General features: G+C 42.5%; 1 protein-coding gene across 6 annotated transcripts in view; it reads right to left on the bottom strand.

Moving 5' to 3' along the window:
- The window catches only part of LOC105066695 (pecanex 2), a 271,254-nt gene that overhangs the window by 126,976 nt on the left and 125,306 nt on the right, over positions 1–18,972 (bottom strand). For all 6 annotated transcript variants that reach the window (XR_012509907.1, XM_074373145.1, XM_045514586.2 and 3 more), the window contains 2 exons: positions 15,399–15,491; positions 14,358–14,508 (listed from right to left, as the gene is read on the bottom strand). Coding sequence is in view for 5 of the 6 variants with exons in the window: in XM_074373145.1 (XP_074229246.1) it covers positions 14,358–14,508; positions 15,399–15,491 (244 nt within the window). In the remaining variant the exon portion in view is untranslated. The remainder of the gene's footprint in view (positions 1–14,357; positions 14,509–15,398; positions 15,492–18,972) is intronic.

The following is an 18,972-nucleotide window of genomic DNA, read 5'->3' as shown; positions in this document are numbered from 1 at the left end:
CTAATAAGCTTTGAGAGGATGCAGATGCTGCAGGTTTCTACGCCGTCCTGAGAAACAGGCACCAAGAGCATCAACATCCCCTGAGAACTTGTTGCAAATGCCAGTTCTCAGATCCAGTCCGGGACCTGCTGAATCAGAATTCCCTGGCCTGGGCCCACAGTGATTTTGATCCATGCTCGGGTTTGAGAATCCCTGTTCCAGAAGCTCTTCCTCTTTTCAGGACTAAAGTATGTTGATTCTATGTGCTTACTCCTTACATATCTAGCTCCTCCTTTCTAGTCTAGTTCAGATTCTCAATCTCTTAGCTAAAAAAAAAAAAAAGTAATTGTCATTTATCGAAATGAAATCACTCTTTCCTAACCCTGTCGCTTGTGTGCACTGGATGACATAACTTCTTACCTACATTAAGGAGTTTTCTCCTGCAGTTACCACCCCCACCCCCACTCTCCTGCATTAACTGCATTCCTCTCTTTATCGGATTATCCTTGACAAAATGCAAACACATTGCAATATCTTCTGTCCAAAAAAAAAAAAAAAAAAAAAAAAAAAGCCCTCTTAACCCTTTTCCTTCCAGATGTTGGGTATTTCTTTAATGAATTTTTCTTTATAAAACATACCTCCATTTGATATCTTATTTGTGCCTCTATTTGTGTGTTTATTTATTGTCTGCTTTCCCCATTATGGCGTAAGCTCCACGAGGGTAGGACTTCGCTCTGTTCACTGCTGGTATCCCCCACGTTGCCACAGTAATCCTTCAATAAATATGTGCTGAGTAAACAAATGAATGATGTCCCTAGCTCTTCTTTATGCCCATCTGTTTATCTGCCCTGTTGCCACCAAAGGTCTGTTTCACGTACAAATCCAGCTATGGTGTCTCCATTGCTCACTGTTGTCACTGTTCTCCACTGTGTCTGTCCACATCTCCCAAGTACCTTAACACGGTGGATAGGATTTCTGTAATCTGCTACTTTGAAACTCTATGGAATCACCTTCCAACGCTTTTCCACTTACATTCTATACTGAACTGGTTACCTGAACTGTCGATGCTGGATTTTTAAAAACCTTTTCGTTTAACTTTTTTAATACACAGAAACATACACAAAACACACAGGGCTGTGTCCCTAACACCTATTGCCTGGTTCTTTTTCCTGTTGGATTAAATGTCTTTCTTTAATGATTTTAAGAGTTCTTTATACATCCTGGGTATGAGTCTTTCATCACATATATGCATTGGGAAAATCTAAATGTTCATTCATTATTTTATCAATTTTAGTGGTTGAAGAGAACTCTGAATAATTAAATGAAACAGAGGGACTTTAAGAAAGCAGCCTCTTGGAATAACTCTGTTGATTACACAACAAAAAGCTTCCTAACTGAAGCATATCAAACAACATGTCCTATTTTAATCTCTCATAAGTACAATTAGTTACAGTTAGGTTTTCTTCTAGACAAAATCTTCTTTTTCCCTGATTTCTTAATTTATAAGAGAGTCACAGGGTCAGATCGAGGCCATCACATTGATTGCAATTCAGCCTGCTGATAAACGTACGTTTATAGAGTTCTATCAACATCTGTCACCAGTTCAGAGAACATGACAGCCTTAGTTTTGTTCCTGCAAAAACATGTAAATTAAGAGAAATATAAGCCAACCTCATCCTGCAGTGCTGTTAGGGAAAAAAAAAAATCTGAATTAAAAGAAACATTTCAGTGGCTCATCGCCAAAGAATGAACTGGGTGCCATTTGGACGGGGTCGGGGGGGGGGGAATGAGAGGGGTGCGAGCCAGAGTTTCAAATACTTGTCACGTTTACTTTCATCAGGTGATGCTTTCCAGGGAGTGGGGATAAGGCTGAGTGAGTGCAGGCAGACAACCCCCTGGCAGTGCGCGTGAATTTACGACAGATCATGATAACAAATATGGGTTTGCCACAGAATTTCAGTTTATCCACACCAGAAACACAGAAAGCAATGAATACCAAATAATGCAGAAATCACTAGTAAGCTCTGAACTCATCATCGACATCTTTCCAAATATTTGAGAGTGCAAGTACTTATTCAGTGAGATTTTAACCCTCCCTGTGCACAGGTGAAACAATATCACAGACATGACTTCGAAGCATGTGGCTAAGACGGTCCAGCTTTAGGAAATGTAAGCACTGTTCTGTGGTCTGCCTTTGGAACAGCCACTTTGCAGGAGCTGCATTCAAAAGGACCTCAAAACCTATGTGGAAAGTCAAAGACGTGGATCTTTAAAAGATAATTAATAACTGCGTCTTTAGTTAGAAGCAAACAAGTTGACAGCTACAGAGGAGTTCTATGCCTGGTCTCTGAAAGATAAAAGAACGTCAAGAGAACTAGAAATCGGGGGGTGGGGGGGAGTGTATAGCCCAGTGGTAGGATGCATGCTTAGCATGCATGAGGTCCTGGGTTCCATCCCCAGAACCTCCATTAAAATAAATAAGTAAGCAAATAACAAAACAAAAATGAAAAATAAGTAAAGAAGATATTTTTATTTTTTTATATTTATTTATTTGTTTGTTTTTAATTAGGTTTATTTATTTAGTTAGTTTTGTTTTTTTGGGGGGGGAGGGAGGTACTTAGGTTTATTTCTTTATTTACTTTTTAGAGGAGATACTGAGGATTGAACCCAGGACCTCGTGTATGCTAAGCATGCACTCTACCACTTTGAGCTATACCCTCCCGCCAAGAACATATTTTTTAAAAGAGAGAACTAGAAATTCATTCATTCATAAGCTACAAAAACCTTCACTATCTTTTTTTAAAGAGCATCCCTAGAGTCACACAAAAAGACTGAGCTGGAAGCCAGGCTGCACTGCATAATTCAGCTCTAGTGACCACCTGAGGTGCTGCCAGGGAGATGAAGATGACAACGGCTGACACCTAAATGCAACACAGAAACTCCACATGCCTCCCCCGGATTAATTCTGAATCTCTAATAAGATAAGAGGACAGTGAGTACATTTTACACCGCATACACCAGCAAGCACAGGCATACGTACTGTACGTTAAGGGAAAAACATTTAAGGTAAAGATCCACCCCCAGGCACGGTTTCCCTGGTTAGCGTTCAGTGCACCATCTTGCCAAAGCAGGAATGGAAAAGGATGTGGAGAGAGAGTTGAAATAAATACCTAGGAATGACAGAGTAGAAAGCACATCCCAGAGATCACCAACTCTGCACCCCTGACTCAAGTGCTGCTACTTCTGCACGTTGGAAGAAAATCAATCTCACTTTAATTCTGATGTATCTCTAGAATCTTTCCACCACATTCCAGTAATTGATTACAAGGAAATGCTACAATCTCTAGACTGTAGCAAACATTTAACAGATAAATGTACTGAATGTTTTTACTTGGAAATAGAGAGGAGACAAGTAAAAAAGATGAATAATAACGTAGGAGGAAGCTAAAACAAGTGCCATCCAGAATTCTAATTAATTTTTTTTTTGGTGGAGGTACTGGGAATTGAGCCCAGGACCTTGTGCATGCTAAGCATGTGCTCTACCACTGAGCTATACCCTCCCCCATAGAATTCTGAATTCTAAAAGATTAAACTTCATCCTTCCCTATGGGGGTGGCTGTGAGAAGCCAATAAAACAAAAAGCTTACGAAAGCAATAACACAATAAATATGTTTCTTAAGTCCCCAAATTGTCCCAGTATTCATACAAAACCCAGTTAAAAAGAAAATCTTTGCAATGATTGTCTATAATTGCCTTTCTGTAATGTTCCAAATATGCAAAAAGGCCATAAAAGGACATTACTCTAGCATTATTATTTCTCTTTTCCCTGGAATGTCAGGTCCTTGAGAAAAAGAATGCAAACTTGCTGCTTACAGGTTTACAGATGACTTTTCATTTCTGAATGCTTTACATGTTCTCAAAGGCTTTCCAGGTTGTGTTTCATTCAGATGCTCACGTTACTAAAACAAGATGCTCTCAAGAATTAAGTTAGTCAATTAATAAGAAAAAAACAAACAACCCAATCCAAAAATGGACAAAAGACCTAAACAAGCAATTCTCCAAGGAAGAAATACAAATGATCAATAGGCACATGAAAAAATGCTCAAAATCACTAATTATCAGAGAAATGCAAATCAAAACTACAATGAGGTATCACCTCACACCAGCCAGAATGCCATCATTCAAAAATCCACAAATGACAAATGCTGGAGAGGCTATGGAGAAAAGGGAACTCTCCTACACTACTGGTGGGAATGCAGTTTGGTGCAGCCACTGTGGAAAACAGTATGGAGATTCCTCAAAAGACTAGGAATAGACTTACCATATGACCCAGGAATCCCACTCCTGGGCATATATCCAGAAGGAACCCTACTTCAAAATGACACCTGCACCACAATGTTCATAGCAGCACTATTTACAATAGCTAAGACATGGAAACAGCCTAAATGTCCATCAACAGATGACTGGATAAAGAAGATGTGGTATATTTATACAATGGAATACTATTCAGCCACAAAAACTGACAACATAATGCCATTTGCAGCAACATGGATGCTCTTGGAGAATGTCATTCTAAGTGAAGTAAGCCAGAAGGAGAAAGAAAAATACCATATGAGATTGCTCATATGTGGAATCTGAAAAAAAAAACAACAAAGTATAAATACAAAACAGAAAAAGACTTATAGACATAGAATTCAAACTTGTGGTTGCCAAGGGGGCAGAGGGTGGGAAGGGATAGACTGGGATTTCAAAATGTAGAATAGATAAACAAGATTATACTCTATAGCACAGGGAAATATATACAAGATCTTACGGTAGCTCACAGAGAAAAAAATGTGACAATGAATATATGTATGTTCGTGTATAACTGAAAAATTGTGCTCTACACTGGAATTTGACACAACATTGTAAAATCATTATAAATCAAAAAAAAAGTAAAGAATGATTTTCCAAAAAAAAAAAAGAAGAATTAAGTTAGTCAAAAACTCTCAAGATACCTTCAGGAAGATAATTTGCTCCAGCTCAAACCTTGAATTACAACTGACTTGAAATGCAAGGGCATGAAGCTTCCTGCTTCATAGGGGCCAGACATGTTTACAAGCATTTCAATAGGGGCGCACCTTGGTTTAGCTGGCCTGGGCACCCCCAGGCACGAAGGCAGGGAGACCCTGCAAAGTGGAATGACCGCATCCAGGCTGGCCACCCCCTCTTCTTATAGGAAACCGCTTTTCCTATGAGCATTTCTCACTCTCATCTTTCTCACTGGGCCAAATCTCAGGCTGCAGAGCTCTTAGCATTAACATGTGCACACGTCACGGTTTATTCTCTAACAAATAGATCTCATTTCCCAAATCAGTAACGTAAACTAAGGATAAGTCATCATTCTTAAGTGTACAGCAAATCATACCATCCTACCACTCAAAGCCTACAACTCTGCTTAAGATAAACTCAAGGTCCTCATGACCTTCTCATCCCCAAATAAGTCAATTCAGGGTGAGCCTGTGGCTGCTTCTACACCACTCTGAGGGCGAACCCCACCTTTATCTGTCAGGTCTCAAATTAGATGTCACTTCCTCAAAGAAGTCTTTCTTTTTCCCTCAAATCTAAATTAGGATTTCTTTATAAGTCCCTCCCAGCCCCTTATGTTTTTCCTTCATTGTATTTCAAATACCACACAAATACATGAATTTATGTGATGAATGTCCACTTCTCAACTGCAGCCAGGGGTCCAGGGCTGTCTTTCCCCATCATATTTGGCACTCAGCACTGTACTTTGCCAATAGAAGCCACTCAGTAGATTCAGGCAGCATCACTGATTACTGACTGATTATTAACAAAATTAACCAAAACAGACATCTAATAGAACAAAGTTTGAGAAGCTGGGGCTTCCACGCTGGGGCACTGCCTGCTTTATAGGAGTTCAGGATCTACTCCTGGCCAAGTGCTCTCCTTTTCTCTGTAGGTTTGCTCCTGGGGTGAGGCCATGCTGGCCTTGCTCCCCAGTGCCTCTCCAGCATTCTGCATAGCCCCTGGCATGCAATAAGTTCTATAAATATTTTTTAACGACTTCATAACTATTATTAGGTTCGACGGCATGGTAAACCTCTCAGAGAAATACAAGGTGGTGAAGACCAACATTTGGGAATTAGAACATTAAAGTTTGTATTTTTTCAGGGATAAAAATTTTCAGGTGCTTCTTTAGTGGTTTTTGACTTTGGGATCATACTTGGAACATTCTTTTTCTCTTTCCCGATCAAGATTATATAACTTGATCCATACTTTCCTACACTGCTATTCTGGTTTTCTCTCTCCCTCCCTCTCTCTCTCTTTCTCTCTTTCTTTCTTTCCTTCCTTCTTCCTTTCTTTCTTCCTTTCTCTCTTTGTCTCTCTTTGCTTTCCCCCTTTCTTTCTCTTTCTTTCTTCTTCCTCAATAAAACTTTAAATCTTTAACCCACCTGGATTTTCATTTGATATAAAGTCTAATTCAATTCTTAGAAAAGTTTAGCTCATTTCCCCAAAACCATCCCCCTGATTTTCCCATGTATCCCGTGGGGAGTACAAATGTAATCTTCACATCTCCCCAAAGGGACGGAGAAACTCTTAGGAGACTCAGAGCAATAACGTGCTTTCTCTTCTTGATAGAAAGGTCATCTGCTAATAGCAAACCATAGTATTTAAAACTAAAAATACTAGGGAAATCATTTATACATTGTTTCACATGGAAACAGCTAGGTCAAAATTATCACATGAAAAGGGTTAAGAGAACCTTTCAAATATTCTCACAGCAGGCACATGAAGGAAGACATTTCTTGTGAGAACAATTGTCTCGCCAAGAGCAGAGATGATGCTCTTATGTATTTTGTCGTCCTCCACACCCAGCACAGTGCCGAGTGCACAGCAGGTGCACAACGGATGACAAGTTTACAGAATCAGAATCCCTCCCCCAAGGAAAGTGTGATTTGTATGTTATTTAAATGACAAGATTACTTTTAAAATACATATTTCTAAAAAAAAATAAAAATAAAAAATTTTAAACACCATTTCTATTTTTCCACTGGCATCTACGTATATCACCCTGTCATAAAGTGCCATGAGGGTTAAGCTAGTTAAGATAAGATCCAGCAGATGCAGGCCAGGGAGGCTGGGTCAGGACTCATCACAGGGACCTCACCTACTGCAGCTGGGCACTGACATCCTTCCTCCAAACAGTCTCCTCCGGCCCTTCCCATGCACACTGGGCGACACAGCCCAAAGCCACTGGCAATGTCATCTTGCAAACCTCAAGTGCTGCATATTAAGATTTCCTGATGTTTAGTGTTGGTTTTTTTTATACTTCTCTAATTATTGACCATTCATTTCACTTCTGCATTATTTTAGATGTATCAGCAGTCTAGGAAGACCCTAGTGGGTGCCTGGGTAAACACCCCGTGGCTTGCTGGAGAGCAAGCTGTGGGCTGAGGTTGGCAGCTGATGGCTGCGCTCTGTTCCCAAACCGTCTCCCTCTTAATGCCGCCCAGGGTTGGTCCGCGCCTCGCCAAGTCTCCCTCTGCCTTGCTCCCCTTTCAGCAGAGGACACCAAGTCCACTTGTCTGTTTTCCAGTGTGAGCCTGGCTTCAGCACCAGGCCCCTGCAGCCACCTCCAGCCTTGTGAAGGCTGACCCAGAAAGGTAAGTTACCCAGTGGACTAGGAGGAGATCGGCCAGCAGTGCCTGGCAGGGAGGGAAGGAAAAAGAGGGGAAGGGAAGGGGCATGAAAATCCTGACTAGGGAGGGAGTCATTAAGAAGGTGGGCCTCCAGCTGGCAGGCGGTTTCCTGACACAGCAGCTCTAAGCCACTTATCTGGCCTTCGGGACACGCTTTCCCACAGAAGCATCATAGCCGGTGAGACTGTTACTCAGCCAGCACTTGCTCAGTTCATGCTTCAAACAATTTGAGTCACTTCAAATCAAAGAGGCTTTGGAGGGTTTTCCAGGTGTCTAGCCACCTCTTGACGCTAACATCCTTTTACGTGGGGAGACAGAGAGGGTAAGGAATGCATTCTTCGTCCCAGGACGATGGTGTCTCCTCACCACACACACAAAGATGAGACCCTCCCAAAGACCCGAGCACAGGCTTTGTGCTCTGACATTCTTTTACCTAGCGCTACCCTGAAGTGGATTTTTACATATACGTTCAGGCTGGAGTTAATCACCATGGAAATTCTGGGAACTAGGTCATCTGGGTAGTACTATCACCTGCTGGCGATAAATGTCAGAACTGTAGGACACAGACATCTGGATCAGGAAGGACCACCCACGCCTAGCACAGTGGGTGAAACGGGGCCCAGAACAATGAGCAAAATGATCAAGGATGTGCTTACTGAGTGCAGTCCGCCTGCCAGGGACTATGCCAAATGCTCTGTAATTATTATCTCAGTCAGTTTCATCCCCCCACAAATCTTTGTTGTCGAAACCCCCAATTACAGAAGACAAAATTGAATCACAACGGTTAAGCACAATTCGTATGGAACAGAAATGGGATCTGAGCCCTGCCCCCAATTACAGAAGACAAAATTGAATCACAACGGTTAAGCACAATTCGTATGGAACAGAAATGGGATCTGAGCCCTGCCTTGTTCCAGGGCCTGTTCTCTGGGCCATGACACTTGAATTCCTTCCTAAACTTTCTAAAAGCTTCCTGCAGGAGAGCATCTGGTCACCTAGAAAGGACCAGGAGCCAGGAAGGCATGAGACTTCTCCACAGCAGCAGTGGAAGCTGGAAGACAATGGGACATTACCTTAGAATTCTGGAAGACGTGTTTACCCCCTAACCAGCTACACACCACAAGCCTTCCGTTCACTGCAAAGTAGAATGAAAACATTTAGATACAGATGAAATCTCAAAGCTTTTCCTTCCCGTGCACCCTTTCCCTGGGGTGACTGGAGGGTGCATTTCATTCAAAGAGAGAGAATAAACAAAGGACAATTGGGGCAGGTTCCAGAGGGAGCCTGAGAGGGGATGGAACTGAGAGAGTATCTGCCAGGTTGGCCTGTGTGGAAAACTGAACTGAGAGCTATTTTACGAGGCTACTGGAAAGGCCAGAGGAGGCAAAAACTGAAATCTGAACAAGAAAGGACGTGCAATCACTGTACACTCCCGGACTAAAAGTAAACAATTCAGACATTCTTTCTACATGACATATACAGATATGAACAGTGAAAAAAACTGAGTATGTGTGCAAGAAAAATTATATTGGGAAGAAGGAGAAGGGGGAAATGTTAATGTACGAGGGAAGATGAGAGAAATAAATCTTCATTATTCATAACAGGAAGTCAGCAGACAGACAAATCTGAAATAGCAAGAAATAGAAGTGATGCACATTATTTAGAAGAATTATGGTAAATACCGGAAGAAACATGTAGAGTAGAAAGTAATTTTTCCTGGACTGGGGGAATCCGAGGTGGGAAAAAGTTGACCAGGGTCTGCTGCTTTTCATTACAACTTGCTCTGTTTGGTTTTTAACACTATATATTACTTTGATGTAAATAAAAAACACATTAGAAAAAGCAGTATCTGTCAGAAATGTGTCTTTCACATGCGGAAACCAGTCCAGCTGCAAATCAACAGGCAAGATTGGCTAAAATACACAGTAAATCTCATTCAGGACTCATTTGGAAATAGTTTTAAGACAGTGAATTTGTTTAAATTACAATTCAAATGAAAATTTCAACTGATATTTTTAATAACTTCTAAATCTTTTATCCATTTATTCTAATGTATTGAAAAATCACAGCTTAAAGCTTTTACAGCAACCACTCTTTGCAGAGGGGTGATCCTGTGCGCATACATCTTACTACACACAGACGTTGGGGTCCTTCAGACATGCCTTTACCTCCAGGCTTTGCCTGTCTATGGGGAACTCTTCCTTTGGTGAATTTACACAGCACTAATCATTCATTCATTCACTCAACCAGTATCATTAAACACCTACTATGCACGAGACAGATTCGGCATTTAGTTATAAAATCCCACTGATTTCTGTTTTATATGCATAACTAACCAGCTGGAAAAGCTTAACCAATGAACATGAAGTTGGCTGCAACCTCTTCGCTTGGGGTCTGGGTCTTCCCCTTCTTTGCGTTTCCTGCAAGGCTGAACCCGGCGCGGACCCCACATGACCTTGTGTGTCAGAAGCATAGCTCCTCTTTCTGCGAACAGTCATAGCTTTACTGACTGGGCCAGAAATGCTTTGATGGCAGAAACCCCATTTTGGCCAACCTATCTGGCTGGTTCACAGGTTTGGCATCCTGTAGGAACTCGATAATTATTTTCTTAATGAACAGTATCTTCCTAAGCATTTTCTGAGTGAGTAAACAAGTAAACAAGTGAAGGCCAATAATGAACTTACTCTTTATCTCAATTCCTTTTAACCCCATTAAAACCCACTTTTATGGCAAGACTGTGGTCATCAAATCAGATCATTTCAACTTTCCTCAAATTCCCAAGAGCCAAGAATGATAATATTACGGAAATTACTTCTTGGAGGACTATGTGAAAATGTGACCCAAATTCCTTATTTCCTTTCAAAATAACATAATTCCTTTGGAAAGTTCTTAAATAAAACCAATTTTCACAAAGAGCCAACTTCTCACTGTTGTACAACAAGGGCCAATCGGTGAAGTCATTAGTCTAGAATCATCATCATCATTCAGGATCGTAGGCTTGCTTTATTTTCTAAAAATCCAATGTTCATTAAACATTAAGTCTCAAAAGTTGCTTACTTGTCTAATAGGATGCCCTTTGTAGCAGTGTCTACTTGGTTATTTCCAGCATGATTTGCTTAGATTGGTGGGGAATACAGATCAACAGAAAACACAACCTCACGCACACCCATTATCCTAACTCAGTTACACCCACATCACCACCATGGTTCACCTGACTGCTGACTTGTGTCACGATACAATTTTATTCTTTTAGCTCAAATTCTGGTGAAACACCTTGCTAGGGCTAAGATGGGATAAGGTTTGCTTAAATTCATCTCCAAAGTAAAGAACTGAACTGGGTAAAGAAAAAAAGATATGTTTCCATCGACAGTCTTTTGAGTTGTAACACAGTTCCATTTTAGCATAGGCTACATTTTATATCAAAATTAATTTTGTATAGCCAAATAATTTTCTATATCAAGTAAAATGGCATATCAGAGGTATGCAGACAGGAAAGTAAACTGAAAGAAAGTATATGCTCCGAATTTAAAGTTTGTCCTGGCAAACGGAGGGCCGATGATATTTAAATTAAGTGCAAGCACTGGTTGGGGTGGGAGGCGGGCAGCAAAGGCAAGCAGATATGTCACCCACAGTCACTGCAGAGAATGTGACAGGCAGGGAGGTTCCGGGGAGCAGCTGGGAAGTTAGTCTGGCCCCGGTGGTCAGGGACGGACCTCTGGAGGGGCTGATTTTTGAACAGAGAACTGAAAGATGAGTCCCCTGGCCTGAGTCGAGTGAAGCTTGAGAAAACGCATCCTGGGCACGGGGGAGAGCCAGGGAAGACAGGGGGAGGACGTGGTGTGTTTGAGAAACCACAGAAATGCCCAGAATTTATGGTGGCAAGTCTGTTTCAAACCACGGGCCCTGTCAAGGCAGCACTAGCCCACGGCATGTTAGACTCTTCAGGACCTAGAGCAGTGATGGGCCTCTTCGGGGAAACGACTGCAAAACAATCTGAGGGCCATATGAAATGCACCTGGTCCACCCCTGGCACTGCGAGCAGAGGTAGCAAAAGGAGCTCTTGACTGGAGGGAGTGGGGTCACCTGGGTTCCGGTCACTCACCGGCCACAAACTTGGTGGGACCCAGGTTACCATCCCTTGACTTCTCCGGGCGTCCGTTTCCACCTATGGAAGGCTGAGGGGCAGGACCATGTAAACACTAAAGCAGACACAGACAGCCCCAGCTGATCAGCAACACAGGCCACTGGCCCGATGTTAGGCTTGTCCTCAAGGAGCGGTGTCTACCAGGAGTCGCGGCGGGCTGCCACAGACCTGCCGGCCCTGCTCTGCTCTTCCTTCTTTTCCAAAATATTATGGGATCATATGAGAAAGAAGACCTGGCCTAGTTTTCACAGTAAAGGTGGATGATCGATCTGACTTTCCTGTGCGTGGTTTCTTGCTAGCGGAAGAAGACAAGTGAAAAACCTAAGAGGCAGAAGGCCAGGAAGAGGAGGCAAAGGAACTCAGGCCGTGAGTGACACTGAAATGGGTGAGGGGGTCTTCAACAAGATCATACCAACACATTTGAAGTGTTTGGATTTTCCTTCCGACGCACACAACTTTGAAATGCCGTCTGTTTCTTAGGATGCGCTAATTTTTCAAGTCTACTGCTCTTGGCTAGATTTCAGAGGGTTTACAAACAGCTGATGGAGGCAAGTGAGAAACATCCCCTGAGCCTCTGCTCGAGCCCATGGTACCAGGGGCCAGCTCCTCCCACCCACCCTGCAGGGCAGAGAGGGGCCCAGGGCTGCCCCTGGTCTCGCCCCTCCGGGAGGGGAAGTCAAACACTCTCTTTTCCTGTTCCTGAATTTTGTACTGAAAAGATCATTCAGATTTTAAAATATCTAAATGATTCTAATTTAGACTGGGTTTTGTTAGAGTCAGGGAAGAAAACAATCTCACATTTGAAACTGTGCATTCTTACCTTCAGTGTTGAATTCCACGCTCTGAACTGCCCCGGGCAGGCAAGCCCACGCCCGAGATGTCTTATTTTCCTCTCTCTTAATTTGACAAGTTCCCTGCCCTCACCCCAAGGCATCTAAGTTTCTAGGTAGGGGCACAGATACAGATGATCTAGACACACATATGCAGCTTCCTGAGTCAAAGCCTCTTACCTCAAATCTCCACCAACTGCTTACCGATGACGCCCAAACAATTCCCCGCGCAAAACTTCACCCAAACATTCTTTCAAAAGGTTCAGAAAATGAAAGGCAAGTGTGACCTGAACACTGCAAAACTCCTGCAGAAACCTGTCTCTTCTTCAGGTCGCCCTACCTGCCCACGAGCAGACACCTGTCTGGATGGGCCTTTCTAAGTGGATTGGAAAATAAACTGGCCGTTATCAACTCTGCCTGCTCTCAGCCTGTCTCCCTTCAGGTTTTATAATACCAGCAGTAATCTGCATTAAGTAGCACCCAAAATCAAGTGCAGCACTTAAAACCCGCACCACACAGCTTGATCCCCGGTGAGCCCCTGGGATCGCAGGTGGAAAGAGTAAGCCTGAATTCCCTTCCACCACTTTCTAAACCCCTTGCTGGCGAGAGGTCCCGCAGGCTCTATTTCTCCTTTAAGCGATCCCGTTTTCCTGCTTTGTTTCAAGTGAAGGCAGCTCCTTTTACCCACCCTGACATGTTCCTCAAAATAGCACTCTATTCTTGGCAGCGCCATAAATGATTCTTTTGCTTCTTCGTGCTTTTTATTTATTATTATTACCCCCCTACTTTTTTTTCTTTCATCATGCTAGTTTACTGAAGTTACGGATGACACACCTGGCTGGGTCCAGCGTGTTCCCAAGAGTTAGCAAACCTTGGTGCCACTCACATACCCTCGCGCCTGGAGATGGAGATGGCTAGGTAGCTGGTTTATTGATGGAGAATGAACAGTGGGCTAGACTGTTCTGTGCAGAGCTAACACCATGAGCTAGTTTTATAAACCATAGCTACCAACTGTGACCGATGTGTCTGAAAACAGAAAATGAATCAATCCTTCTGCCATCTGCTCCATCACAGAGCATGGGGAGACCCAACAGAGAAATCTCTGAGTTTTTTTTTTTTTTTTTTTTTTTTTTTAAGAAGCTCAAACACTGTCAGGGTTACGCGGCTGTTATCTGATTGTGGCCAGAGACAGCCCGGGGAACAGCTACGTTGGTCAAGTGTAGGTCTAGGTGTGGGTTTAGTTCGAGGTGAGCTCAACAGAATTCAAGGGCTCAGGGCTCAAAATTCAAAGGTCAGTCTCTGCTACACCCCCCACCCCCGGTTTTGTGGCAGATGAAAGGGTGGTCAAGTGATGCTCTTCCTGGTCCCTAGTCAGCCGAAGCCGGAACAGCATAACCTTTAGGTCTGAGTGATGTAAATTAATTTTTCCTCAATAATAATAACTGATTATTTTCATAAAACATAATTCTAATCCGCCCCACTTCAATTTCCTTGTTCTGGGGACAATACTGTATACTCCAAGGCACACACACACTCCTTTTTTAATTATGGTGAAATATACATAAAGTAGCACCTACCATTGTCACCAGGTTTAAGTGTGCAGTTCGGTGGCATTAAGTGCATTCGGGTTGCTGTGCACACCCTCGGTTTAAAAGGCGCCTACTGCTACGTTACATTTGTCACGACGGATATCTGACTCACCTGTCACTTCCCGTTGCTGATACTCTTTGTTTTTAAGGACGGGGTGTGAAATCCACATCCACGGGTGGTGCTTGCGGAGCTGGGGGAGCACGTAATGGGTTAAAAATCCCACCGCACCGGCCAGGGCGAACAGCACAATGCTGAGAAACGGCTGCAGCAAAAGAGGGGGAGATTCGTTAAGCGGCTTGAAGGCTGGGGGGCTGGGGAGGGATGCCCGGGAACAGGACATAACACTCTGCTCCTTACCCTGCTCCTCTTAAAGGACAGATGGCCCAACTCAGGGTTTTTTTGTTTTTGTTTTTTTTTGTCTTTCTTTTTTGTTTTTGTTTTTTAGTGGAGGTACCGGGGTTTGAACCCAGGACCTCACTCATGCTAAGCACGCGCTCCACCACTGAGCTATATATCCTACGCCCACCAAACTCAGTTCTTGTTTCAGGCCTCTGAAAATTTCTTGCACATCACGTGAAACTGATCTCTGTGTTGAGTTACCACCAAGATGGGGTGGAGAAGAGGCTGAGACATTCTGCCCATCGAAACCCTTCTTCTTGCTTATTTTTCTTAAAAGAAGAGTCCATTTCGCTAACAGACTTGTCCTCATTGAAAGCAAAGGAAGGCGGCAACTCTCTGTAAGAACCCTGAGCTCTCTACTTTCATTTTTCCAGCTGAAAATTCTGTTCCAATCATCCTTTTGGCTCTCAGACCTCCGTCTCGCTCGGAGAAGTGCACCGTGAGCCTGTCTTCTCGCTGCTGACCGTCCTCACGGCAGATTCCATGAGATGTGCTCTTATTCTTGCAAACAAAACAACTCTTCAGATGGGGAAACAGAACGGAGGAAACAACTGCACCAAATCTGTGACGTGGACCAAATCTCGTCTTGGACAAAACTCTTCGCACACGTGGACATATTGCTTCAACCCCTCAACTGGCCTTTTCTGTTCTTCCTTTGGTCCCACTAGCCCGTCAACCGCCCGGAGTGGCACGAGGGGCTCTGTTACCCCTGAGAACGAGGTGGGGAGACTGCAAAGCCAAGCGGATACGTACTCGCAGGGACAGGAACACAGTGCTGGCGCTGACTGCAAACGACAGGACCGCAGCCACCGAGCAGATGAGCAGATCCGATTTCAAGACGTCCTTCTGGAAAGAGAAAACCACTGTAGAGTTTGCTCTTCTGCGTTTCCCTTTATTCTATGTCACCAGGGAAACCAGGTGACAGGATTTGACCCTGGACACACTACACCTTCATCCCATCACTCACCTGATATCTTCCCAAAGGGACACACTGGACGGACCGTTCACTACCTCCTGCTTGGGGAGTATCAGGGAAACTAGGGAAAGTGCAGGGGGAAGCAGAGATGCCGACGGCAAGAAGAAAGGTTTTCTGTACATGCACGAGGCGTAAGGGTCTTCTCTGCAAACCCAGATCAGCTGCAAGATGCCCGTGTCTGATAAACAGGGATGAAGCACTAATAATCTAGAGTTGGCTCCAGCATAGCTTGCATTTTAACGTGCACACAGCCTGGGGAGGCCAAACAGAGGCCTCTCACACATTTACTTGGCCCAGGACAGATTTTCCATTTTAACTCACCAGTCAAACTAGGTAAAGGCCATTTCCAAATAATTTAAATATCTAGGTATCATGCACACATACACAGGAAATGAAATGTCGGTAACTTGCTAAGCATTTTCCATCACACAGAATTGTGATGTGAGCAGGCATCAGGGCAAACAAAGAAAGTTAGACCAAAGAATGTTACTAACACTGCAGGTACGTGGAGAATGGCCTGTTAGCACTGTTAGGGTACAGTACCACTGACTCGCAGAGGAAAAGGGGACATTAAGGGACCATCAGAGTTTTTCTTTCTGCAGAGGTCAGCTAGCTGCAGTACACCAACATGCCATGCAGACACGAACAGTTTAAGGTAGCACTCTGTTACCTGAAAACTCTGAACTCATCAATATAAATATTATCAATGTATCATCTCAAAAAGGAATTATACCTCTTAAGTCATTGTTTTGAATATTATCTGTCAGAAAATCACACAGAATACACACCTTTGCTTCCCTACATCCTCTCTTTTTTTTTTTTTTCTTTTTCTACAAGCCATATATCTGTTTATCTACATCCCCTCCCCACCTCTTTCTTTTCTTGTCTTCTTGCAAGGAGCTTCTTGCAAGGCATGCTGCTGGCTTTCTGACTGAACTGATATCCAAAGTGACAGAAAGAAATCAGGAGGGCAACTTGAAAAATGATCAGAACCATCTGATGAAAAAGCAACAAGCCTTGGTTGGGGCAATCAATAACACAGTGAAGAGATACATTCTCAACATCAATGTATCAGTTACTGCAAAAGTTGTTTTGAATCTTCTATCTCAAAAGTTTACAACTCCCATTCGAGTATTGAATATGGGAGGGAAAGTGACAAGCCAAATTCAATTCCGGATTTATTCTTAGTAATGGTAATCTGATTTTTGAGCAGGGAAACACCATTGGTTTTTAATTCTGAATCTATGAAAACATTTTAATAGTCAATACAGAAAAAAAAAATTTATTCTATATGTATTTTAGCACAATAGAGATAATCAGAAAAAAATTTGAGGTTCCAACCGCAGCCATGCAGTACTTAGACTGAGCAAAAGACCGAATCACATTAGGGATTTTTTAAAACATGATTTTTCTGAGACAATTGTACAATATTATGGGTTGACATCCCTCCATTTGCATTTGACATTACACCACATCACAATCACATAGAAGGTTGCATTTTAAAAATATGTCTTCTGAAATCTTTTGATGTTCACATTTTTCTATCTTAAACCACTGTTTGCAACAGTTTCCACTTTGTGAAAACAGTTGAAACAATTGAACTTCCTGCTCAGTTATCTCCTCCTACTAGAGAGTGTAGACTTAAGGGCAAAGTCCTAGTAGTGGGGCGAAGGGAACGCGCATTTTACATTTCCCACACCAATTGCCAAACTACCATCCAGAGGTTACACAAATACCCACTGTTACCAGAAAGCAGCACAACAAAGTTCCCATTCCCCCACATGCTTGTTCACAGCGGGCTCTGTCCGCATTTTTCATCTTGCCAAACAAAGAGTGCCTAAGACCTTGGCACACTATTAGGGATAAACCTCAGTGTTAAGCAGAAGGCAAGTGTGTGTGGAGACTCATTTTGTAATAGGTCAGTTTGGTTAGTAATTATTTTCATGTTTGGGTGACTTTTGTTCCCTCGAACAATCTTATCACAACGAGGACTCGGGGAATGAGTACCTGGGTAAGGAGGAACCCCTCCCTCCATCTGATAAGAGTTGTGAAAACTACATCAGACAAAGTACATAAAATGACGGCCACCTTATGGGCACTCAGCCTAAGCTCCTCTTCTTCCTTTCAGCTCTGGGGCTAAGGTTGGGGACAAGACTGTGTAAGGAAGTCAGTCACAAAACCTGCAGTTTGAATCTATAAAATTTTTGTGATCAGAAGTTTTCTCAAAAATTTACTGTTAATAAACTGCAAAAATTCAGTTATCTCCTTTCATTCCAAACACTCAGCAAAAGGCCACACCTTCCCAGAGGAAAGTCCTGTTAATTCACTGCATCTTTAGGCTGTGGAGACATGTTAATTTTTATCTCCTATTTTTCACTGACATGATTTATGTCATTTAAAAATTGCTGAATGCTTCTCCAAAAGGAAGATATATTTTCCCCAAACATTCTAATTTAAAATTGTATCATCTTTAATTGACCAAAGGCAAAACAGCGGGTTACCAGGCCAAGTGCTGGGGTGGGAAGGGTTGCATTTCCAGGTTTCTTAAAGCAAGAGGGTGAATGAGCTCAGGTTATTGTTAACTTTTTTCCATAGTTGGATGAGATACAAGAAGTTCACTGATTTTTGTCAGTCATGAGTATCCCTTATAAATACAAACATTTATACAGCTTCTGTTGATTAAAATGTTCTTTCCTCCCATTTCTTTTCTTTATCATAATTTTAAACAGCCCTATTGAGATATAATTGATACACAAAAACCCTGCATGTGTATATGTGTGTATAGAAAAATATATGGTTTACAATTTGATGGGTTTTGACATATGCATAGCCCCATGAAACAATAATCATAATTAGGATAATTAGTATATTCATCATACCCTCCAAAATTTCCTCCCCTGCCTTTTCTAGTTTAATCTCCTTCCCTCCTCACTCTCCTCAGGCGAGCAATGTCTGGCTCCATCACAAGCTTGTTTTCATTTCCTAGAATATTATAAAATGGGATTGTAGACTATGGGGTTTTTTTGGGGGGAGGGGAGTCTGGCTTCTCTCATTCAGCATAATTATTCTGAGCTTAATCCATGTGTTGTCTGTATCAACAGTCCACTCCCTTTCTTTGCTGTGTAATATTCCTTTGTATGGATATACCACAATGTATTAATCCATTCACCCGTGGATAGACATATGAGTTGTTCCCAGTTTGGGGCTATTATAAATAAAACTACTATGAATATTCAAGGACACGTCTTGGGACATGTGCTTTCATTCATCTTGTGTCAAGACCTATTGATAGAATGAATGTTTGGATCCCATGGTGGGTTTAGCCTCAACACTTTAAGAAACTGCCATGTA

This window comes from Camelus bactrianus, chromosome 11 (assembly GCF_048773025.1).
Source record: "Camelus bactrianus isolate YW-2024 breed Bactrian camel chromosome 11, ASM4877302v1, whole genome shotgun sequence".
Classification (NCBI taxonomy): Eukaryota; Metazoa; Chordata; class Mammalia; order Artiodactyla; family Camelidae; genus Camelus; species Camelus bactrianus.
Note: the sequence above shows the minus strand (reverse complement) of the source record. Positions and strands in the feature narration are given on the sequence as shown.